General features: G+C 41.7%; 1 protein-coding gene and 1 pseudogene across 2 annotated transcripts in view; both read left to right on the top strand.

Annotated features, from left to right (window-relative positions):
• The window catches only part of LOC309353232 (ethanolamine-phosphate phospho-lyase pseudogene), a 359,600-nt pseudogene extending 354,439 nt beyond the window's left edge, over window positions 1-5,161 (top strand). Inside the window, exon 2 of the transcript XR_014173352.1 lies at window positions 2,756-5,161. The product of XR_014173352.1 is annotated as an ethanolamine-phosphate phospho-lyase pseudogene (transcript). The remainder of the gene's footprint in view (window positions 1-2,755) is intronic.
• ODAD2 (outer dynein arm docking complex subunit 2) overlaps window positions 247-25,846 on the top strand; it is a 154,546-nt gene continuing 128,946 nt past the window's right edge. Inside the window, exons 1-10 of the mRNA XM_081930928.1 lie at window positions 247-743; window positions 5,544-5,795; window positions 7,738-7,895; window positions 8,210-8,405; window positions 9,630-9,736; window positions 10,045-10,181; window positions 11,164-11,280; window positions 19,747-19,961; window positions 21,432-21,533; window positions 23,154-23,298. Of these exons, the coding sequence (XP_081787054.1) occupies window positions 5,572-5,795; window positions 7,738-7,895; window positions 8,210-8,405; window positions 9,630-9,736; window positions 10,045-10,181; window positions 11,164-11,280; window positions 19,747-19,961; window positions 21,432-21,533; window positions 23,154-23,298 (1,401 nt within the window). The 5' untranslated portion in view covers window positions 247-743; window positions 5,544-5,571. The remainder of the gene's footprint in view (window positions 744-5,543; window positions 5,796-7,737; window positions 7,896-8,209; window positions 8,406-9,629; window positions 9,737-10,044; window positions 10,182-11,163; window positions 11,281-19,746; window positions 19,962-21,431; window positions 21,534-23,153; window positions 23,299-25,846) is intronic.

Raw genomic sequence — 25,846 nt, 5'->3', positions numbered from 1 at the left:
AAGAGAATAAAATTATGTATTCAAAAACGGACCACCAGTGATGATTGACTTTTTAAGCAAGCATTTTAGGTGTTAGCCAAGTGTTCATCCTTACACAGTTATTTAGGCAAAAGAAAGATCAAGCATGCCCTGGCAGATCTTGGAGGACCAAGGCCTTCTGGAATGATGCCCAGTCATTTAACACCCTCTCAAAACAAAAATAAAACACGGCTTTAAGATTCCCTGCAGTACAGCGTGTGCGCGCCGCGTGGTTGGCGGGGAGGGTGGTGGGCGAGACGATTGACGTCTCGGGCAGCCAGTCGAGGAAAGGGACCCCCACGTTGCCACAGATGCGTCCCTCCCCTTCGGGAGGGCGGTGCTTTTAGGAGGAACCCCCCGCCGAGGAATGGCGGTGAAGGAGGCGCCTGCCTTTGTTGACGGAAGTCTCCTAGCAACAGGAGGCCTCTGGTCCCTCCGGTCTCCATGGCAACCACGCCGCGCTTGTTCTCCGGCGGCGGCGGCACCTGCGAGGGTCGCAGAGGAAGAATCCGGAAGCGGCTCGGCTCGGTCGGTCGGGAAACGAAGGGCGGCGAAGGAGCCTCGGGCTTGGTGCCCCCGCCTTGTTTCTGGTCCAGGTCGCCTGACTGCTGTCCCCGAGGGGCCTCCGCGGACCCAGCTCAGCCCGGGATAAGGAGAACCGGGACTGCGTGGCCACAGATACTTGTGTGTGTGCATTTATATAGCTGTTCCTCATCTTCCTGAAGGTATCCAAGCGGGGGCCTGCTCAGCACCCCCTTTTCCTCAGCCAGTGGTGGGTGGGTGTTTGGGTGGGTGGGGGGATGCTTAGGGAGCACCCGTCTCGCAACTGGACTCTTGCACCCATCATCATTCCCTGTCCTTTTAGCTAAACCAGAAAACCATAGCCATGAAATTGCCAGCAATTGCATCGTGCTATGAAGCAACAGGTGTAGAGAACGAAATTCTAGGTTACTGCTAGTGATTTTGTTGTTACTAGTCCTCTCTCTTGTCTTGCTCATTATGGTTTTATATATATCTTTACTAAGCTTCTTTTCTGAATGCTGATCCTTGACTGTCCTAAAGAGATTGGCTGGTACAGTGGTGCCCCGCAAGACGAATGCCTCGCAAGACGGAAAACCCGCAAGACGAAAGGGTTTCCCGTTTTTCAAGGCGCTTCGCAATACGAATTTCCCTATGGGCTTGCTTCGCAAGACGAAAGCCCATAGGGAAATCTCCAGGGACCTCTTTTAAATGCTGGCGGTGGGGAGCAAAGCCTTCCCCCCCCTCCGGCCTTCAGAAGAGGTCCAGGAAGACCGGCGGGGGCCGAAAGGCTTTGCTCCCCACCGCCAGCATTTTAAAAGCAGTCCGGGATAGCAGGGAAGCGCTTCCCGCTATCCCGGACGGCTTTTGAAGGCAGGCGGGGGGGAGCAAAGACTTTCGCCCCCCGCCAGCCTTCAGAAGAGGTCCAGGACCTCTTCTGAAGGCCGGCGGGGGGGAAAAGTCTTTGCTCCCCCCTGCCTGCCTTCCCGGGAGAACGGAGAAACACAGCTCGTTTCTCCGCCGTCCCGGACGGCTTTTGAAGGCAGGCGGGGGGGAGCAAAGACTTTCGCCCCCCGCCAGCCTTCAGAAGAGGTCCTGGACCTCTTCTGAAGGCTGGCGGGGGGCGAAAGTCTTTGCTCCCCCCGCCTGCCTTCCCAGGGGCTTTAAAATCGCCCCGGGACAGCGGAAGCCTTCGCTGCCGCCCGCCAGCATTTTAAAAAACCCCGGGACAGCGGAGAAGTCCTCTGCTGTCCCGGGGTTTTTTAAAATGCTGGGGGTGGGAAGAAAAGCCCTTGTCCCCCCCCCCCCCGCCTTCAGAAGAGGTCGGGGGACAGACTGTCCCCGGACCTGGTCTGAAGGCGGTTTCCATAGGAACGCATTGATTGATTTTCAATGCATTCCTATGGGAAACCGTGCTTCGCAAGATGAAAAACTCGCAAGACAAAAAAACTTGCGGAACGAATTAATTTCGTCTTGCGAGGCACCACTATATTTAGAACAGTGATCTTCAGCCTTTTCAGACCCAGGAGAGAGCTTTTGCCCCAACCTAACATGTGTTTGGGGTCCACTTCTTAATTACACTTGATTTGCTATTTATTCTGGAGGGGTGGTGTGCTTGTTATGACCCAGCAGTAGTTCCTGAACCACTAGTTGAAGATTAAATTTTTGGATAATTTGGAGAAGGAACCCCCTACAAATGGTTTTTTTTTTGGTGTGGTGGTGACTTACATTTTGCCCACTTTTGTTATCAGTTCCCAAGTCCATGGTTGATTGTACTTTGCTATAACAAGTGCTGGGTTTTCTTGCCTTTTAAAAAAAGCTTTAGAATGGGACGACCCACGTTCAGTTCCCAGCTCAACCTGAAGTTCAGTAACTTGGGTTGCCATATTTCAAAAAGTAAAATTCCCGACACCCGCAAAGTTGCTGCCCCCAAAATAGGGGAGGTTTTGGAGCTGTTTCCACTGCTTTTTCCATTGCATTGCCATACATACAGGGCTTCCCCTGACATTTTGCCGATTTGGCAATGTTCCCGCCTGACGCCATTTTTACACCCGAAAGCTGGGACATGTCAGGAATTTTCCTGACATATGGCAAGTCTATCAGTAACCAGCCTCACTGCGTGGTAATGGCATCCTGTGCATTAGGTGCAAAAAAAGAGCAGACCTGTGTGTTTAAAAACTGCGGAGAAGAGCGCAGGGCGAGATCCCCGGGGCAGCAGAGAGAGAGCAGGCACGATGGAGATGTACAGCAAGGCAGAGACGCTGGAGCTGCGGAAGAAGCACATCGGGCCCTCGTGCAAGGTCTTCTTTGCTAAGGACCCCATTAAGATTGTGTGTGCCCGTGGGCAGTGCATGTTTGATGAGAATGGAGAAAAATACTTGGACTGCATTAACAACGTAGCACATGTTGGACACAGCCATCCAGATGTGGTCAAGGCTGCGGTGAAACAGATGGAGTTACTCAACACCAATTCTCGCTTCCTGCACAACAATCTGGTCCAGTATGCCAAGCGTCTCACCGCGACCCTCCCAGAGCCTCTCTCTGTTTGCTACTTTGTGAACTCTGGATCTGAAGCAAATGATCTCGCTTTGCGCCTGGCCTGCCAATACAGGGGCCACCAAGACGTGATTACACTTGACCATGCTTATCACGGCCATGTTACATCGCTGATTGACATCAGTCCATATAAGTTTAATCAGCTGGGGAAAGAGGCCAAAACGGAATTTGTACGTGTGGCTCCTTCACCAGATATATACAGAGGAAAATATAGAGAGGACCATTCAGACCCAGGAAGCGCTTATGCCGATGATGTGAAGAAGATAATTGAAGAGGCTCAGAAGAACGGCCGCAAGATTGCAGCCTTTATTGCTGAGTCCATGCAGAGTTGCGGAGGCCAAGTAATTCCACCTGCAGGCTATTTCCAGAAAGTGGCAGGCACTGTCCACAAAGCGGGTGGAGTTTTCATAGCTGATGAAGTCCAGGTCGGTTTTGGTCGAGTTGGAAAAAAATTCTGGGGATTCCAGCTACAAGGCGAAGACTTTGTGCCTGACATTGTCACTGTGGGGAAGCCAATTGGCAATGGCCATCCCATGTCTTGTGTAGTTACCACCAGAGAGATTGCGGAAGTTTTTGGTGCCTGTGGACTGGAGTACTTCAATACGTTTGGGGGCAACCCAGTGTCCTGTGCAATTGGACTGGCTGTTTTGGACGTGATAGAAAAAGAAGATCTCCAAGGGAATGCCACACGTGTTGGAAACTATCTCACTGGACTACTGAAGGAACAAAAAGAAAAGCACCCACTGGTGGGAGCTGTCAGAGGTGTTGGTTTGTTTGTTGGAGTGGATCTTGTGAAGGATCGACAAAAGAGAACGCCTGCCACTGCTGAGGCCCAGCATATTATCTACAAACTGAAAGAACAGAGGATTCTTCTGAGTGCTAATGGACCTTATCGAAACATCTTGAAATTTAAGCCACCCATGTGCTTCACTATGGAAGATGCAAAGTTTGTAGTTGATCAGATTGATGAGATCCTCACAGATTTAGAAGATTCAACAATAAACAGGAACAGAGATGAATTACCAACAAGCGTACAGAGTAAAAGAAAAATGCCCACAGATGGGAGCTCCCAGCTGGAATGCATCAACGAAAGCATAAGCCATATCAATGGAAGTGCCTGCAGACAAAAAAATGGATTTTATGCTGAAAACAACACAGTGCCTTGCAAAAGGATCAGGACATGAAAAGAAAATTCTATAAATAAGAATCACTATGTACAGTTGGGTTTGTTTAAGGATGAATGGGTGTGTGCAATAATTGGTAAGAATATTGGCTGGTTATACACTATGATGAAGCGTCCATTTACTTATGGTATAAATTTGGAGCATCATGCTTTGCAGCCACAGTACAACGGTAGCATGGCCTCATTTGTTTCAGATGCCTAACTGACTGGCAGTCACTGACTGATGTGTCTTTGTCCTTTTGGAATCTCAGTGTTCAGTATTGAGATTTTAATAATTTCCCCATGTTTTAATGGTTTATTTGTTATACTGTGCAACTTTTTGGTGGGGTAATTCATGCCAATGCTGAAATAAATAGAAATGTTAGCTTGTAAATCTCTCATGCAATTCAACAGAGGACACATGGAACAACCAATAGTGTTCCACGGAAACCTGCCAATCACCTTCTTAGGCTGCCACCCTCTCCACATTTACATGGGAGTAAGTTCCACTGAACTCAGTGCAGCTTGCTTCCTGAATGTGTGGGGTTGCACCATTGGTGGAGATGGGAGTGAGTCCAATCCCACATTCAAATGGATTTCAGATATAAAAAATAATAATTAAAGGGAGCATACACAGCACCTATTTCCACACACAATTTCCCCTTCCAGATAGGGATGCACACTGGAGCAATGTTGTAATATTCAATGACAAAGATTTTATAATAATTATTAATTGTACAGTATTAACTATATTGAAAATGAAAACTTTAAAGCACTGCTGTATTTAGACAGTATGCCTTCTTGGTCTATATTTGTCAGTTGTATCTCTGCTGTTATCAGTGTTGTTTATGAACTCTGTTAGGACACCGGTTTGTTTTCCATTTACTGGAAACTCTTGTTTATTCCCCCCCCAAAAATATGTCTTTTTAACCTTAAAAAAAAAAAACTGCGGAGAAGAGGAAATTGAGCCAGGTAAAATGTGTACAAGTGCAGCTGAGAAAAGCTGTACGGGCTAAAATTCTCTCCTACAGCTATCAATACCCTTTACAGAGTGTGCTGGGATTCTGCAGGACTAGGGATTACTGCATTTATAAAATCTAGTAGTAAGCAGTTTTGAGAGAATTGCGTGACAGGAGATGTGCATGGCTTTGTCCCCCCTGCCTTAAGACTTGCCACCTTACCTTGCATTTTTGCTGCAACAGCAAAATCTATCTTCATTGGACCCTGGTGTAGTTCTATATACAAAATATATTGCTAAGTTTTTGTTTTCTATATTCCTTTTGTGAAGGGAAAGGACCCTGGAATGAGCCTACGCCATGGGAGTAGCATTGACAAGAGCAGCTCAGTGGACTGCCGCTGGTTCTGGAAAGGGAACATTGGAAATCACACCACTGAATGAATCACTTTTGAATGAAATCATTAAGTTTACAGAAAGCTTTAGCAACAAACATCCTCAAGAAGCTGCCTTTGTCTTTAAGGAACCACTTGAATGGCAGACAAAACTAGAGCCTTCAATGTTTGAGTCAGGCTATGAAGTCAGGTAAGACCAAGGTCAATGACCATTTCTGAAATAATGTAAGTATAAAAAGTGAAGCCTGCCCATTAAGGTTATTGTTCTTTATCACTCCTTTATCACATATCAACATTTCTTGCTTTCTGTGTATAGATACTGTAGGAAGTAGGCAAAATGGAAAACATTATGTTGTGATTTGTAACTTCCCATTCCACCCCTTTGGAGCCTCCTTCTATTACTTTGCACTTACATTTTCACACCATCCGGAATTCAATAGATTTCACAAGCCTGTGCATAGATTCATGGTGACAAAAGCTCACCAATTCTTGTAGTAATAGCAAAGGGGATATCCCAACCAAAGTTAAGCACTTTGTCTGTCATTGATGCAATAGAACACAAATCTTAACTTTGGCTCTGTTGTACCCATAGGTATCTGAAGGGTAGAAAGCATTGTCCGAAGCAAGTTTTAATCCCTCTGCCTCTTGAATACTCCTACTACATTCTTTTTAAACAACTTGCATCACTCTTGCAATTTTTGTATTGTGTGCAGTACATCCAGGAGATGCAGTGGCCTGGCTTGTATGTCACAGTAAACCACAGTTCCTTGGTAGACTTATATGGTAGAAAGAAGAAGAGGTGCAACCCAGACCGGACTAGCCAAATTATGCAGATACCAGTGGGTTTCATTCCCATTACATTCTGTGGAAAAGTCAACTGGAATGTACAAGACCGCTAGGAAAGGGAAAACATACACCTCCTAGGAAACAGGGATCACAGGGAATGGGGCAAGATGCACATTTAACCTTTGCCCTTAAGGTAAAGGTAAAGGGACCCCTGACCATTAGGTCTCGTCGTGGCCGACTCTGGGGTTGCAGCGCTCATCTCGCTTTATTGGCCGAGGGAGCCGGCATACAGCTTCCGGGTCATGTGGCCAGCATGACTAAGCCGCTTCTGGCGAACCAGAGCAGCGCACAGAAACGCTGTTTACCTTCCTGCCAGAGCGGTACCTATTTATCTACTTGCACTTTGACATGCTTTTGAACTGCTAGGTAGGCAGGAGCAGGGACCGAGTAATGGAAGCTCACCCCATTGCGAGGATTTGAACCGCCAACCTTCTGATCGGCAAACCTTAGACTCTGTGGTTTAGACCACAGCACCACCCACTGCCCTAAAGGTACTCCCTAGCAAATCTCTTCTGTCATCTCTGATATAAGTGACTAGGCATCTTACTTATTGATTGTATTTATAGCCCACCTTTTTCTCCAAGAATTTCAAGGTGCCATACATAGTTTTCTGCTCATCATCATTTAATCCCCACAACCTTGTGAGATAGGTTAGTTAGGCCAAGATGCACTGACTGGCCCCAGGTCACCCAGGGGCCAAATGGGGATTTGAAACCTGGTCTCACTCCCATGGGAAAAGTGAAGTGTTGTTGTGCATTTGAGACTCCTGAGATGAGGACAGAGCATGTCCCTGGGAGGCCTCCATATAACCCTCTTCAGATAATATGCCAGACACAGATACATTGTGCTTCCACGTGTCAATACATGAGTCCTCTCTTATGTTTCCCCTTCCCCACAATCATAATGGTGAGTATTTTACTAGCAATTGCTGTATTACAACTGCTAAGTGAATACCTGTAACATCTCAGCAATTTACAAACATATGATTAAAGCTGACATTGTCTCTGGAAATGTTCTCGTAGACTGGAAGGAGATGTGCTATCACATAGGAAGCCCACCTTCAACCTACATGGTTTGTGTGAAGGTGAACTGGGGTGGGCAGAAGTTTTAATCTTTTCAATGTCACTTTTCCCTGTTGTTCATATCACAACTTTAGGTCTCTCTCGCAGTTTTTTCCAATGCTATGTATGCTTTATTATAAAATGGTTTTCATAGGTGTGATCTGTTAAAAAAAAATCTAGTTGTTGTGAATTCTTGCATATTAAGTTGTTGTTTTATTCTACCAGTGAAAAAACAGCTAAGTCTCAAGAATTAGACAAAGATGGGCAGCCACTGCTCCTGCTCAAAGGATCAACTATCAGCGTTCGCAGTTTTGCGCAACTGTCTCGTTTGCTACATGTCGCTGGAGAAAAATGCCTAAAAGAAACTCGTGCATGCCTTGAAGGTATTCAAGACTTATTTGCCCACACAACTGGAAGCTTCTCAACCATACAGGGATGCAGCTTTTTTGACCCCATCCATGTTTTGCCTTATTCCTGCCTTAGAAAGAATATAAAGTATGACAAGGACTAACTGTGAGGGGAATCCCATAGTTATCTTTGTAAAGTCAAAAACTATTTTAAAATTGAGTAACCTTCAGGCCTATTAAAAACATTACCCTGTGCTAATCATGCAAAGTTATTTCATGTGAACTTTGCCTGTTAACTTCCTGGTGTGATGTTTATCTGAATTTCTTACACTACTATGAATTCTTTACAGCCAACAGAGATCCCATTGTGAAAATTCTTGGCCCCGGTTATGGGACAATTGAGGGAGAGGATATGTCCATGCTTCGTTTACTAGACAAAATGAAAAAAGAAGAGGCTTCTGATAATGAAATGAAAATGAAGATTTCCTTACTTCTCCAGCAACTGGATATGCAACTACTTAATAGCTCTTTAAAACAGATTTCACAGTGAGTGTATTTCAGATTTGTTTTTCAGTATTTGTTACTATATATATATATAGTATAGTATATATATACAGAGAAGTTAGGCTGGCCTCAACGAGAGCCAGGGCTTTTTCGGCTGTGGCTCCGATCTGGTGGAACGCTCTGCCTCATGAGACCAGGGCCCTGCGGGACTTGACATCTTTCCGCAGGGCCTGCAAGACAGAGCTGTTCCACCAGGCCTTTGGCAAGGGCACAGCCTGACTCCCTCGGCAATCTTCGCGGAGCTCTGGCCCAATGGCTGCCAGTGGCTTGAATTAATTAATTTTATAATGAATGATTTTAGAGTGTTGTTTATGCTGTACTTTTGTACTGTTTTATTGTTGTTAGCCACCCTGAGCCCGGCTAAGGCTGGAGAGGGCGGGATATAAATAAAATTTATTATTATTATTATTATTATTATTATTATTATTATTATTATTATCATGCCAAAACCTAAACCTCTCATGTAGACCTCCTTTATGTAAGATGTTATAGTAAGTGTCACACTTTTAACATGGGGGGAGGTGCCAGTACTGCGTTCCCTTGCGTACCCTCAGAAAAAAACACTAGTTTTAGCAAAGAAGGTTTTACACTTAACTTTATTAATTTGAAACCCAAGTAATTTGAAAGGGATTTTTTCAGGTTTGCAAAAATAAAAGGTATGAAAATGTTTTCTATAATCTTGCAGTACAAATATGTGCACGTGGCTATGATCTTAAGATAAGTTCAGGACAGACAAAATGAATTATTTCTAAACAACTGAATCCACTCCCACATGATATAGTAGTGGCCTTGGACAGCTTTAGAAAGGGATCTGACAAATTCACGTATGATTAGGCTATCAATGGCTACTAATGCTGGTTATATATTACCTACAGTTTGAGGAACAATATGACTCTGAATGCCAGCTGTAGAGATCCACAGAATTGAGAGAGCAGTATATAGTGCCCAAGGCCACAGAAACCTATATGATTTCAAACTTTCCATTAGATCCAGATTTTCCCTTTCCGAGAAAAATGTGATTAAATTTAAGAACAACAACACTGTCGCTAGTGACCTGGTTGCAACAGCTGAATGGCCTTGTTTGGTATATTAAGTGTCCATTTGGAAGCCTTGGTTTAAGAAAGACCCAACATTTCCTTTCTTCCCCATTAATACTATAAATATCTGCTTGACTATTAGAATATAACTCATTTATTCTAATTACAGAGAAGTGAGGTTAACTCCAGCTGTTGTGAAAAATGAAATAGAACTCCTTAAACGTTTCTCGGGAGCAAAAGAAGATGCAGTCCTTGAATCCCTGGAATATACATCAGGTCCAAACTCTACTTTTTATCCATATCATGTTTTGTAATTGCCTAGTCATTGAAAATATAGACTAGTATATTAGTGCCTATATTGTCAGATGCTTTATCAGCATCCATTCAGCAGGAATTTCACTCTGCCTTTGCCCTCATGTCCTTCTTTAAGGGCTCCAAAGTGACTGATGAAATATCTCAGGATTTCACTCTTCATTTGTATTAATACTAACAATATTTACTATTTTAATTAAATGATTTCATGCCTCTTTGCTAGTCAATTACATTACAGATATGGGCTAAACATTGCTGTTGTTTGATTACAGACTATGAATTTTCAAATGGATGCCGTGCCCCACCTTGGAGACAAGTCCATGGAGAAATTTGCTATTTGGCCATTAAACCAGTTGACACAGATCTTATGTACGTCACTTGCAGCACGGCAGGAGTATTTTTAAATGGAGTAAGTAATACTTATATTCAAGAGTAAACCTTGATGACATTTATATTTAAGAACATGCCCAAATTTCAGATTAGTTGCATTTGTCTATGGGCAGCCAGTTCTGAACCAAACATGGGAACAGGTCAGTTAACCTAGATCAGTGTTTCTCAACCAGGGGGCATGTGACAAACTTGGGAGAGGCGGAATGTTTCCAAAAAATATGTACAATATAAGGTTTTTTTAAAAAGCACAAAATTTCAATAAAATAATTAGGAGAGCCATGTTTGAAGGCCTTTACACAGGTTGAAAAGGGACTGTACCAAAGAAAGTGCTCAGTGACTCATCTATTTAGGCTTATATTTCCAAACAGTTGAGAATGTGTATCTCAAACTAATGCTCCCCCGTGTTTAAAGGTCCACGTCATGCTATCCAACATGAGTAATTTCCAGCTTTTTTTAAAACTAGGGAGGCTTTCAAATACCAAATTAACTCAGCACACAGATGTTTTAATGCTTATTTCACCTCCTGCATGCTTTACATTTTTGTTGTTCTTAATGTTACGCTTTTTATACCTCAGTTTATAAATTAGGAAACAAATTGCTCTCTGATTACAATAATGATTTATCAAGAAGATACATGTAAACTCTCAAAAATAGTTGTTGAAATAAATGAATGAATGAATGAATTATACTGCTGAGATAAACTGTAGCAAATGAGAGAAAAGAGTGGACTGATGTTGCACTGAGTGTTGTGTTGAGCAACTTGCACTCACCTTCAGCCTCATGAGCAATTTCAAGGCAGAGTGGACTGAACCACACTGAATTATTTCAAGGCAAGGACTGGAATCCTGAACACCTATATTAGGGAGTCTTGTTGAACTCAACAGAGCTTATGTCTCAGATATACATAGGATTTCACTGTAAGTCTATGATTCTGATGACTGAAACCTTTTGGTTGTGAGATTATGCAAGACTGGGAAGTAAGTAAACTACTTTTTTTACAGGGAAGGGAAAAAGAGAAGAATGAAATCAATTACGAGAGAATGAGTGACATATACAAAGATCTTGTCACGTTTTTAAGGGAAAGATCAGCAACATTTGTAGAAAACATGGCTAAACAGGTATGCATTTCAGACTTACTCCCCAATAACCTGTCATAACAGTTTGCAGAGATACACAGCTGAATTGTTTTTATGTTTAGGATGGTATTTATTTATTTTTCCATAAAATTTACGCACTGATTGTAAAACAACAGCAGCAGCAACACCCCAAGGTGGTAGCAGCACATACACAGAAACACAAAATATTAGAAATGATTGGCTTACAGGGATATGGAAATAAGTTTTACCATACAATCATATATTTCGTAGTTGTTCATTGGGGTTTGCTTCAAGGTACATGGATATAGGATCGAAGTCTTAGTGACTTATCTGTTTCTATATACCTTTTTGCAGAATTGAGCTGGTTTTATTTTGCATTATGAATGAAATCTGAGTTTCCAAAAGCGTAGGATAAAAGCACAGTGTTCAAAATAGTAGAACTGCAAGTTATGCAAACAATTCTAAAAGGTAATTGTTTCCTAAGTGTGTAATATAGTCCCTTGACTTCCAACTAAAGAAGGTGAGAGCAGGAAAAGAGCTCTTTAGATTGAATATACTTAGCCTTAGTCAAAGGTATGGGTAGGCAAATTAACACCTGGACGCTGGATCTGGCCCAATCACCTTCTAAATCCGGCCTGCAGACGGTCCGGGAATCAGCATGTTTTTACATGAGTAGAATGTGTGCTTTTATTTAAAATGCATCTCTGGGTTATTTGTGGGGCATAGGAATTCATTCATCCCCCCCCCAAAAAATATAGTTTGGCCCCCCACAAGGTCTGAGGGACAGTGAACCCAGCCCATTGCTGAAAAGGTTTGCTGATCCCTGGTCAAAGGCTTATTGTGGCTTATTGGAAAAAATTGCTGGGATTTTGTACACTGAAAAATGTTGGATTATCCTTATTACAATTATTTACATCCCATATTTCAGAAGACAAGTCTTTCTGAGGCAGCATACAAGTAACATTTAATTCCTTAAAAAAACCCACAAATAAAGCAAAATAAAGACTATCAAGTTAAGAAAAAGACTCTTCTCACAGGGCAGTTTTTGGCAGAAACTTTGCCTGCCTCTCACTGTAAGTCTTCCTAAAGATGTTGCCAGGTCTACAGTTTTTGCCTTTGAGTCTGCACTGCCACTCCCCTCTACCTGACTTCCACACCTTGGGGGGGGGTCTCTCACCTTTGGGGGCCACCCCAGGCCAGGAAGCAAGAAGTGGCAAATGAGGTTTCTGGCTCCAAGCATTGGGGGCCTTTGCTGCTCATGGAAGGAAGGGGGCTGGGGTGAGTGGGGAGCTGTTGCTCCAAGAGAGGCCAAGCAGCCTTTCACCAGCTTGGTTCGTGCCACATGGGACACCTAACTCACAGGCACACACAAGGCTGGCTGGGGAGAGGCTGAACCTGCTCCACCAGAGCTCCAGATAGAGCGAGACAGGGTCAGGTGTCAGCAGGGACACCCGGTCGGCATGTCTCAGTCTCCAGTGATGGTGGCTTCTCTTCCATCAGTTTCCCCTAAATCGACAAAGGCAGTGTGTGCATGTGTAGGTCAGATAAACAAGTTGTTGAAGGGGGTCGCTCTTTTGTAAGCCTGGACTTCTGCCAATATACATTGCATTGGTTCTGGACTTTTCACCCAGATCCTAAGCACATTTCTTTGGAAGCTATATCAACTTATTTCCATGGCTTGCCTAGGATTGCAGCAATTGGCAAATAGCTGCTGCTCTTCCTTTAGAGTCCTACACATGGTTTCTCTTTGAGCAGACATCCAATTCTTAAAGCAGGAAAATACCGTATTTTAATGAAAAAGGTCAACTGTCTTTGACAGTGCATTCAGTGATCAAAACCATTCCTCTTTTTAGCTTTGCCCCTTATGATTTGAATAAAAGGAATATTTCTCCTTTTACAAGAATTGTCTTTGGTTTAAACGTCAGACACAGTCAGGGTGTTTCCAGCTCACACAGCATGTGTTGCCACCGTGCTAAGTAGTTCTAAAATCTAAGGATTCCTGGCTACTCTGGATAAGAAACACATTTTATTCCTTAGAGTAAAATTCACACAGTGGTTATAATTAACAGTGTCATATAGTTCTTATAGCAGACTACTGTCTTCAGGTTTTCAGTGATTGCGGTTTGGCGGGGGACACACGACCATTTTAAGGTTTTCTTTTTTTTAATGGCCAGCTTCAACAGGGTGTTTTGCTCATGAACACCGGTCTCCTAGCTGTCATTCCCTCCATAGTTCCACCCCCCTAAAAGCTGCTGTTGTATTTGGGGACATCATTCAGTGCAGCACAAGGCTGCCGTAAACAGATACATATTAAAGAATCCTGAAACATTGTACTCAGTGGTTTATGACAGGATGTGAAAAACACAAATTTGTTTAAATACAGAGCCTATTTAAATTGACACTTAGTTCCTGAAAACTGTATTTTTCGATATTTAATCTGAGGAGAAATTTAAGATTTGGACTCCGTTTTACCAGAGACAATATTGTTTCCTTATTAAATTGGGACCTCCAAATATAATCCAGGGGCATTTTTAAAGTAAAGAAAATGCAGGCTGCAACTTGTTGCCTAGATAATTCATTCAGAATTGCCTTGGCTTTCCAATAGCACTTGACAGTTTTTGTAAGATAAGGAATATTCTGCTAAATATTCTGCCAAATCTAGCATACGTTGAATGTTTGGTAAGCAGCTGGCAATTCTGTTTGCTTTCATTAGAGCTATATATTTTAAAAACTAAAAACTAGAGTCCCATCGTCTATTTTTCCTGAACAGAGACCCAGGTTCTCAGTATATCCACAGTGCAAACTTAAAAGTAATTCAACAGTTATGCTTTCTCTTTGGGAAACTGTAGGTGTTTGAGGAGATGCTGGGGATTCTCATCAGTATTGCAAAATTAGAATTCAGTCTCGGGATTCTTTGCAGATAGTTAACCTGGTATAAATGGAATATATGTGTGTGCTATAGATACATCCAGAAACACTAGCCTTTATAATTTCAGGCACTGGGAGGCTGGTGCTTGGATTACTGGTGAGAAAAGACAGAGAAGCTAATGCTTTTGCTAGGTCTGCTTTAAATTCCTATCAAACATAAAAAAAAAAAATTAAGAAGAAGATAGTATTACAGTGGGAAAGAGCTGTTTATTGTTGAAGCCCAACACATTTAAGAGTTATATATGGTGTCGACCAGAAATACAGAGAGTCACTCCACCATGTGAGGTCTGGAATAATTTTGCTTTACAGCATATGGTAAGAAAACTGCCTCCTGTTTGCACATTTCATGCAATTTAAGAGGAACAGGAAGAAGAGAGACCTTTTGGAGTCTTAAAAATCTCATCTTCTGTGCTGTAGATTCTCTTAGTCTGAAATTTTCCGTGCTCTGGATAATATCTATTACCTTTCTGAGTGCTGGGAGGACTCCGTTTCAAGATTTATTGATCCTGATGTTAAAAACTGCAGCTGTTTGCCCAGTTACATATGCATCAGACTAATCCGAGTTGATCCAGTGAGTGTGATTTGTTCGTGCATTCAGATTGCCTCTCCTACGTTGTGCCTTAAGTGTACAAGAGTACTCTAAGGAACAAACTGGTATACTGCACTGTGCAGTCTTTGGAGGATGGGGAAAACTAAACTTTGATGCCTCCTTTGCCCTCTACAAGAAATAGGAACTGTAATAAGGGGGCATGACTGGAAAGTATGACTGTAGAACCATAGAGTACTGAGGTTCTCTCTCTGTCCCTGCCCCCAGCCGCATCATTCAGTTTTGAAATGCATGAAAGTTAATGAATTTCCAGAGGTGCAGTAGCCCTGTTTTGCAGCAGAACCGACAAAGACTCTTGTGGCAACTTAGAGACAAAGTTAATGAAGTAGCTAATGGTCAATTGCAAAGATATCTGTGCCTGGGATCCTAAATATGTATACTAAAAAATATGCCCCATTGAATTCAGTTGGGTTTTCTCCTGGATAAGTGAGATTAGGATTGCAGCTTCACTATCTTGATTTTACAGTACATGATAAACTTATTTCTGTCTCATTTTTGTACACTCCGGTCTCAGGAATGGATAGTTTGCCACCCTTCTATGTGCCACTTATGTCCTGGGATGTATGGTTTCTTTGGGGCATATTAAACATTTCACAAGAACTCTTAATGCCTTTTATGGAAGTACTTTTTGTAGTGCAACATTTTATTTCTTAAATCGGTATTTTATACAGCAAATAGCCATGTGTGTGCCTCTGCTGAAAAAGTGCTTTAAATGTTTTCAGTAAACAAGTTTTACTGTTGGACAGCTTGATATCCTCAGGCTTTAATTAAAGAACACAGATAAAGTCAATGGATAACAAGAGATCACTTCTTTCTATGTGAGAAGAACAATAATGAATAATGCAAACAGAAGCAATTCTCTTGATGGTGTATTGTCTGTTGCAGTGGCGTAGCGTGGGGGGTGCAGGGGGGGCCGGCTGCACCGGGCGCAACATCTGGGGGGGCGCTCGTGCTCGCAGCTCTCTGCCCCTACCTGGCTCACTCACTCTCTCTCACTGCAGTGCTGGCTGTGCGAATCCGATCCGAGCCTCCGGGTCGCCGCCCACTGTGGAGGGGGTGGGTGCCAGGCGTGCGGTGTGGAGAGAGAGCGAGGGACTATCTGCGGGAGGGACAGTGCAGCAGCCGCCCAGCGCAGCGCTGAGCGCGGGAGAGAACCACACCAGACCAGCCCAGGCAGCAGCAAGAAGAAGCTGGCAGCGGCGGCAGGTTAGGGGTTAGGGGGGGCAAATTACTTGCCTTGCCCCGGGTGCTGACAACCCACGCTACACCACTGGTCTATGGCTTCTTCTAACATGCCTGCTTACTGAGTTCCTTTTAAAACAGTATGTTTCAGTCCTCACAGGTTAAATGGAATATAGTACTAATATATAAAACAAAGTGAAAAAGATGAGATGTTATTAACAAAATAAAAGTGTTGTACGTTAAAAATAAATGAAATTGCAGTGAGAAAACTTTAGATTACCTCCATGTAAAAAAGGGGAAATTATACCTAACTGAAATTAACAAATCCGCAGAAAGCATAAGGCTACCATAAGGAAGGCACAAGAGCCATCCTCCATCGTTTTCCACTAGTCCTCCTTTGAGGAAGCATCCAGAAGACATAATTATCAGCTGATGTATTTCTGTGTTTTGTATATTGTCACCCCATATTTATTCATATCTGATTTGTGGCTTTTGGGAACAATGAAACACAGTTGCAGATGTGGATGGGTGGATGTGCTTTTGTGGTTTATAAATGTGCCTTTACCTAAGAACTTCCTGTGTTCAGGTTCTACCTATATTGTATTCTGATGAATGTGGGTGGAATATGAGTAATTGACCCTAGAATAGGTTCTCTTAATTGTCTCAGTGTTGGTTTCTATACTGGCAGAGGTAGGAGGTGCTTTAATTTTTTTCTTGAATAGCACTTCTGCACACAAAAAGAGAAGAAAAATATAATGAGAGGAAGCCAGTAATTGAAGCCTGTCCCCTTCTTTACTTTATTGACAGATCTTTTCTTGGTTTTTTTTCTAGCTGTCACTGCAAGAGATGGATATACCTGGTTTATTTTTCTCCATTTTTTTCTTTGTATTCGCTTTTTTCTTTTATGCCGCATGTTAGAATCTAAATTTCTGTATGTCCACATGTTTTCTTTTTCTGTTTTTAATTTAAAAAAATAGAGACTACAGTAGTGCCTGTCTGCTCAGTAGTCAAAATCCATGCAAAAGATTGTTATTGTTATTGTAAATTCATGTTTTTTACTTAGACTCTGAGGGAAAGATCATGGATTCAGTTCCCAGACAAGGTCATTTTCCAGGAAGGCAGGTCCATGCAGCCCAGTAACTCAACATTAGGAAATATTTAAGCATCTCCTTACAGATATATAATGGCATATTAGATGGGATAGGAAATCCAATAAAACACAATAAATAGTATAATGTAGTATTGGGGGAAAACGGTTTGAAAACTAAATACAGGCAGAGTATTTTATAGATTTTCAGAATTATTATTATTATTTAATTAGTTTTCCAGTGCCAGGAAATATGGTTCCTTTTGCCAATATCAGAAGACTCCCCAGAAGTAGTCAACGTGGAGAGGAAACCATTTGGCTGCTGGTAGATATGGTAGCACATGTGTCTCGCATCACATTTTACTTAGTCCTCAGTCACTGCATTTTACAGAGTTCCCACGACCTCGTTTGTGAAGATGCCACCACTTCGCATCTTTCTTGCTGTGCCGAAGTTAAACCAGGAAGCCTTCAGTTACACTTAGTTTCCCATTACATCCAAGCTGGGAGAATATCATCACCAAGTTTGGAACAAGCCAAGTCCCTAAACCAACTTCAAAATATGGTTTAAAATCCTGGCTTTCCCCCCCGAACTTGGTTTCTGATGTGATGGGAGATTATGGCTAATTGAAGACACCCTAGCATATGTGAAGCATGCTGAGGAGTGAGGAGGGAAAGGGCTGTGAGCACAAGACTTGTTTATATACATTTAAAATATTATTAATGCTTATTGTGGGTACTTTTTTAAAAAGTAGTTTAATGCTACTTGCAAACAGTCTTGGGAAGGTTTGTGTCCTGAAAGGCGTGCTGTGAATAGGCTGCTGTTGCTGTGATTGTTGTGGTTTATTGTGGTTTTTTGACTTATTAAGCCAATGTACGGTCATCCAAGTGCAACTACTGTGTAGGCCAGGCACAGGCAAATTCGGCCTTCCAGATGTTTTGGGGCTACAACTCCCATCATCCCTGACCACTGGTCCTGTTAGCTAGGGATGATGGGAGTTGTAGTCCCAAAACATCTGGAGGGCCGAGTTTGCCTATGCCTGGTGATCATCCAGATGTTGAACTACAGCTACCATCAGACCTGACCATTGGCCATGCTGCCTGAAGCTGATGGGGGAGTTGTAGTCCCAAAACATCTGGAGGGCCGAGTTTGCCTATGCATGGTGATCTTCCAGATGTTGAACTACAGCTACCACCAAACCTGACCATTGGCCATGCTGCCTGAGGCTGATGGGGGCTGACCAACATCTGGAAGGCCAAACACTTCCCAAATCTAGTATAGGCTAGAGAGAGGGGTGTTATAATCCAAGTGCCTCCCCTATATGGAGACTCTAACTTGCTAGGTCCCGTTGTGTTTTTAGAACAAGTGTATTAGGAATAATAATAATACAGACGTACCTTGGAAGTCGAACAGAATCCATTCCGGAAGTCCATTCGACTTTTGAAACATTCGGAGACCAAGGTGTGGCTTCCAATTGGTTCATGACTGTGCAGGCGCACCGGAAACAATAGCAGAAGCCACGCCAGACATTCGGCATCCCAAAAAACGTTCGAAAACCAGAACAGTCATTTCTGGTTTTCGATTGTCAGGAGCTGAGGTACGACTGTGATAATATCATCATCAATAAACTGCCCTTCATCAATAGACCCCGGGCAGCCTACAGCATAGATCACAAAATACGTAATATATAACATGCGCGAGCTTTCTTTACTAGAGGTTTTCCACTTTTTACATTTTTCACTGTCCATTCCGATGGCAATGCACTATAGATTGTTTAATAGTTAATGCCCCTTAAGAATTTACCATATTTTTCGCTTTATAAGACGCACCGGACCACAAGACGCACCTAGTTTTTGGAGGAGGAAAACAAGAAAAAAAATATCCTGAATCTCAGAAGCCAGAACAGCAAGAGGGATCGCTGCGCAGTGAAAGCAGCAATCCCTCTTGCTGTTCTGGCTTCTGTGATAGCTGCGCAGCCTGCATTCGCTCCATAAGACACAATACACATTTCCCCTTGCTTTTTAGGAGGGAAAAAGTGAGTCTTATAGAGCAAAAAATACGGTAATTTCTTTTAAACCTTTCAGTAACGTTTCTTCCGAGTTGCATTTGGTAAATTTCCCCTGCCTCCTAGGCTTGTTCACTAGGAGCAAAAATTGTCATTGTTCTCAAGGCCCCTGCAAGGCAGTTCTCTGACACCAGCTGCATTGGGCTTCTGCTCCAGCTGCATCCTCTGCTGTTTTTGTTTTGCTTTGTTTCAAGTGCATTGTTTTGAACGTATTCCTTATATTTTCCTCACGTGAGCCACTTTGCATTGTAAAACTGGATATTAATCTACGTAAATTCTTAATGACTTGTGATATTTGTATCACAAGCTTATTTAGTAAGTCAATATTAGATCCATTTTGGGTTGTCGCCATTTTGAGATTTTGCCAATCATAATCTTTTCTTTTTAAAAATGTTAAATTTTTAATTTTTAATCTTGTGTTGATTAATAGGGAGGTTGTATCCCCCCCCCTTTTGTAAACCAGGAGGAATGCTGGAATTTTTCATATGCCAACAGAAAAAAACCCCTATAAAACCAATCTTCCTAGATTTCCTTTAGCTTGCAAATTTTTCAGCATGTTTTATTCATGTGGAAATGTGATGTTCTCCCCCCTCCCCTCAAATATTTTCATCTCTTATTAGAAGTATACTTTTTTTGATGAACCAAAGTATGAAAAACATTATCAACATATGGAAGCGGTTGAGGCAGATGATTATGGCCAAGCCCAAAAGTTTTACGACTATGCAGAAAAGAATGTATATGAGAAGCCTAAGAGTCCTCATGTAAAAACCAAGCCTACTGAGAGCAAGAAATTAGAACCATCTCTTAAGTGGAAGAGCATGCCTGGCTCCCGAGAGTATGTAATTCTTTTGACAGATATTGCCAATTAAAATTAATGGTTTAAAAGAAATAATTAGCACTATGTGATTTTAACACCCCCCCCCAAAAAAGTTCAAGTATTATTTTTAAAAGATCTGGGCAACACCCCATATATATAAGGAGATAAATATATATTGAGGAAATATTTTAGTATTTTAAGGAAATACTACCAGTACTCCCCAGTAATGCAGTATCTGTGGTCCTTTTCTCAGAATTTTATTGTTTTCTTTCCAAATGATTCAGTACAATCAGCTTGCTTCTGTGGTCAGTAGAACTGGCACAGGGAGACTTCTCTCACTTGCCCAGCTAGAAGAAAAATGCTGTACGTAGTATTAAATAGTCCTACATTTTTGTTTTCCTTTTATTTTTTAAAAAACGTTTTATTCCCGGAGGTTTACTGTGATTGCCCATGAGTGTGATTTTCAACCCTGCTGTAATAGTGTGTGTACACACACACACACAAATGGCCCAGCTACCAAGGCCAAACCAAGTCATGGTCAGAACAGAATGTTTTAGGCTCATTGCTGGATGCTGTTATTGTCCGTATCTGCAGGTTCCCAATAGTTCAGTAGGTTTGTGGACTGCACTCTCTCCTTGATGTCCAAATCTTTATTTAAGTTCTTGCCCCACCCTCACACTGCATTTGTATTAATGGGGGGGCAGGCTTTAAAGAATTTCGAGGTTTTAAAAACTAATTGGTTTTTCTAATTGGGCAATGTTTTGTGTTTTTCTTAACAAGTGTAATACAAGAGCAGGTCATTGGTTAAAAAAATTCCAAGAGAAGACAAAACATCATACACACACACACACACACACACACACGTACAATGGTACCTCGTAAAACGAAATTAATTCGTTCTGCAAGTTTTTTCGTCTTGCGAAGCACAAATTCCCTGGGTATTAACGGTTTTAAGAAAAAGGAAACAAATTTGCAAGACGTTTTCGTCTTGCAAAGCAAGCCCATAGGGAAATTCGTCTTGCAAAGCAACTCAAAAAACGAAAAACTCTTTCGTCTTGCGAGTTTTTCGTCTTACGAGGTACCACTGTATATATATATGGCCTGCATTGTTGTGAAAACTGCTGGAAAAAAGAAGAAAAAGTGCAACTGAGTGTTTTCATGCTAAATATCATGACCATGGCCAATAAAGAATTAAGTGTGATCAGGTCCATTGAAATCATGAGGCTCAGTGCACATTTAAATGTGCATTAAATTGTGGGCAACGTTTTAAAATTCAGCAGCCCTTCTTGCTAATTTGTAAAGACATCCTGAGGCAGGGAGCATTATATCCTTAAAAACAGGTTATCTTTTGGCATTTTTGGTGGCATTAAGCAATTTAAATCTATCTGATTGATCAAATAAATTTCCCAGATTTATGTACACACACGTTTATGGTGTATTCACAATAAAGTTGAATGTCATATTAACAAACAAAAATTAAATATTTAGGGGCAAAGCAAGGAAAGAAAGCAAGGATGAAAAGGAAATGAAACTGACACCTCCAGAAGGGAAGAAAAGAACCGGAGCAACATCCCCCGGTTCTGGTAAAGGGTATGTAATCTCTATGTGTAATAACAACAATAACAATAATAATAATTTATTATTTATACCCCGCCCATCTGGCTGTGTTTCCCCAGCCACTCTGGGCGGCTCCCAATCAAATGTTATATGCCTCTTCCTTGAATGGGAAAAAAACCCCAGGAAGCTAACTATGTGATATCAGCACCTCAAATTAGCAAAAAATCTAATCAAATAGTCTAAACTAGACTGTGCTATCATCAACTGAGACTCTTTGGTTGTTTTTGAAATGGAAAGTTCTTTGGTTATTCCCACTCCTGTGCATGACCGAAGAGGGAACTCCCAAGCTGAAAATATAAACCTGTTGGTTCTGGCAGGATTGTCTCATACTTGCATCTGCTACCATTTTTCCAATCATGGTCGGAGAGGAGATGATTGCTTGGCTTACTGTACCAGTAACTTGGCTCTGAACAGACAGTTCCTTAGCTCACATTTCTTAACCAGGGTACAGGGACAGATTGATTTTTTAAAAAGCCTTTGCTCTTGGAATTGAAGTATCCCTTCCAGGCGAGTTTTTATTTTAATTTTTTTGTAATCTCTTCCCCGTGTCTCTATTTTATTTAATGTTGTGGGACTGATCTGGTATCAAAATCTGAAAAGCAAATGAATGCCTCCCTTCCAAGAGTTGTCATAGTCAGTCACATTCTTTCTCTGATTTCAGAGAGTTCATCAACATGAAATAATAATATGGTTCGAAACAAATAATTTTGATGTTAAATAAATAGATATCCCCTACCCTGTGTGGGACACAACAGTGGATTGTGTAAACGTAACATAATGAAGTTAGTTATTGTAACTAGCCAACTTGATTATAAAACAGCTATAACATAATATTAGTGGAGCAGATGGGTTGGGGGGTGGGGAGAGTGTACTTAACATTTTGTTTTCCCAGGAAAAATTCTGCCCACCTCAGTGTGCTGTTCTAAATGCACACAAATGAACAATACTGTGCCCATGTCCCCCCCCTTCTATGTAAGAGAAAAGCTGCTTGGGTAGGGAAAGTTGGCACATGGGAACCTCCCAATGCTGCAATAAGGTAAAATAAAAACAAAAATTGTGAGGAGACACTCCATGTGTCCCCAACCTACGTCTAGTTTGTCTTTCAGAGCATGAGCTCAGATTCTAAGCCAGTCTGTCTCAGCTTCAGCTTGGTATATGGAGTATACCTTACTGTTAAGTGTTGCAGAGATTATGCATGTTTAAGTGTTTTGGTTATGTGGTACTTAAGTCCTCAGAATGAAATGTGTGTGGCAGTGTGTGTTACTGGTTAGCTTTTGTTTTGATTAGGTATTTTGTGTTTTATTAGCTTGTATTTTTTATGTTGTGAACCGCCCTGAGATTTATGGATAGAGGCGGTATACAAATTTAATAAATCATCATAATAACAAGTGTTCCAACAGCTACACTAGTTTTACGATTATAATAAACAGTGCCTACATGAAAGGTTGCTAATATGCATTATATGCAGATTACCATTTCAGTGTGGCATGCATAAGGGCTCTCTGTAAACCACATTGGAATGAAATTGCACACCAGAACTGTCTGATAGATTTCATCTTTCTAATGTAAGTGGTTTTTATTTTTTTTGTTTAGTAAGCTTCCAGCAAAGTCTGAAGATGTTAGTGAAAGTTCCTCAGAGAGTGAAGAGGAAGATGAACAACCTGAACGCCACCAGGAGATTAACACTGATTTGCCATCGGAATATTGGCAAATTCAAAAATTAGTGAAATATATAAAGGTAAACAAACTTTAACTTTTATTTAGAAGGCTGCGAATAATAAAATTATGTTTGTGTTCTAACTGAATACGAAACTTCATTCCAGTTTGTTTCTTTTCTCCCGTGTTGCTATTCAAATTGCACCATTTTTCTCTTTTGGAAGCTTTAACTTACTTATTTTTAGGAGTACCTGCAATTCCATTTTTACTCCAAACAAATGGGTATGATCGCAGCATCAGTCATGCTCCACTGGTAGGCATGTTGAATCTGAGTGGAATAGCAAGGCTGTTTCACTCCAACAGATTGAGGATTGTGTCCACAGTTTGCTAATCCAGAGAGAGAGAAAATGCATTGACTTTGACATCAAAATATACCAGTGAGATCAGCAACAAATTTCTAGTCAGAATGCCAGCCAGCCAGCCATGCCGTTTCCCAGGATACTCAATTACCCTCTCACCTCCCAGTTTTCTGACCTCTGCCCAGCTGTCTGCTAGCATTCCATGGCCACTGAGCATGCTCAGTGTTTATTGGGCTGTTTGGGGTTTCCCCCACTAAGTATTTGGAGTTCTGGAAAACTTGAAAATTTCCCCAGGTCTGCTGGTAACATCTCTGTTGTGCACGGATGGTGCTGTTTTATCTACATAAGGATCCACATTTGGAGAGGGAGTGATAAATAGGACTGTTTGCAGCTTTGTATAAGATTCACTCAGATTGAAGCTCTTTATCCTCATGGGTTTGTTTTCTTGCATGACAGTTATACAAACTAGATATTCAGGTTTCTGATTTGCTGCAACAGGCAAAAAAAATACTGTCATGTGGAGCTGTATTTATTTTTGCCTCTGAAAATGAAAGAAAATGCAGAAATGCAGGAGCAGACATGTAATCTTTGTACAAGCAAGGATCTAAACAAGAGCAAAACAACAACAGCATAAATCTCTTTTCCGTAAAAGTAAACCAGTGACCCACAGTATCAGTTTTGTAGCTATAATGAAAAACAAAACTATTTATTGTGCTTTGTTTTAAAATGGAAGACCCTCAATTTATATTTTCACTTTCCTATGTTATCTATGACATACATATGAAAACGCCATGTAAGAATTTCTATTAAATTTAAAGAGCATGGCATGTTATCTCCCATTTCTTGTCTAGAAGACTAGGAAGAACAGCAGACTTGGTCTATACAGATAAAGCACATATAATTAATTCCAGAACACGTCTGCTTGACTATGACAGAAGTATGAAGAAACATAAACTAGCATTAGATGATTATTGCAAATTTGTGTTCTTAAACTATCAGGTAACACACAGGAGTACTATTATTGTGCCATACACACACTTGCTAGTTGCAGGAAACATGATACAAGCATGCCATGAGGCATTCATAGGCTCGTGATGTGAGGATGATGGGAGCCCAAGGGTTCTCCAGAGGCCTCTAGGACACCACCTAGGGGGATATCATTATGCTTCCACTTGCTTGAAAGGTAGAAAAGTGCCATCACTCTCTGAGGCTTCTGAGTTGCCTCTTGTCTTCAGTGACAGTTCATTTTTTCTGCCCTTTCTTGAAGAAGAGATTTTAATCACTTGGTCAGTTCTGGCCTTATTTTACTGTTTTTTTATGTGAAGTTCCAGGATTGTTGTTGTTGTTGTGTGTCTTTTACTCAATAGTTTTCATTGCCATTTGTAGTTCAGAATATACTGTTGTGTTAATTCCAACCCTTCTACCTCAGACTCCTTGTCTGCTTTCTTCCCTTACTTTCCCTGCGGCATTTAAACACCTGCTCCCTCTGGAATTAATTCTTCTTTGCTAATTGATTTCATAATTGATTAGTTATTTCTTCCAGCGATGCTTACTCTAATTAACTGCTGTGATGGATTACTCTACGCTTCTGTTTGATCTCCCCTCTCACTATTGCATGTGTGTTAAAAAACAACAACCATGCATACACCTGTTGGCAGGCAGATGTATTAATTTTTAGCTGATCTTTCCTCTAATTTCTCTTTAATTTGGTGAGCTTACCTTGAGCATGGTCATTCATAGGGCTCATGGCATGAGAGACAATGGGATCTCCAAAACCCTGGCACATCTGATGAGTCTCTGCCTGCCTAAAATGACATATTGGGTTCCATTACCCCCTTCCCTGTTTCCTGGCCACTGCCATTGCTGACAAATGGGACACCTGAGCCAGGGCCTTAAACTGAGTGTTGAGAAATCTCACAGAATCAATGAATCATCGAATTGTAGAGTTGGAAGGGACCTTGAAAATCATCTTGTCCAAACCTCTGTATGCAGCTGTCCCATACGGGAATCGAACCCTCAACCTTGGTGTTATCAGTGCCACACTCTAACCAACTGAGCTATCCAGGCTGGTCCAATCTGTTCTTTTAGGCAAGAGGTAAAAAATTAGCTAGTCATTCCAATTAGACCTATCTCTTTGTTCCTCCAGCTCCCCTGTCAGATCTGCTAACGTACCTTGCATGTACTACTATATTTTTCGCTCCATATGATACACCTGACCATAAGACGCACCTAGTTTTTAGAGGAGGAAAGGGGGAAAGCCCTGGTTTTTTG

Source organism: Podarcis melisellensis (assembly GCF_964234715.1).
Source record: "Podarcis melisellensis genome assembly, chromosome: 12".
In the NCBI taxonomy this organism is placed as follows: domain Eukaryota; kingdom Metazoa; phylum Chordata; class Lepidosauria; order Squamata; family Lacertidae; genus Podarcis; species Podarcis melisellensis.
This window is presented reverse-complemented; position numbering and strand designations above follow the sequence as displayed.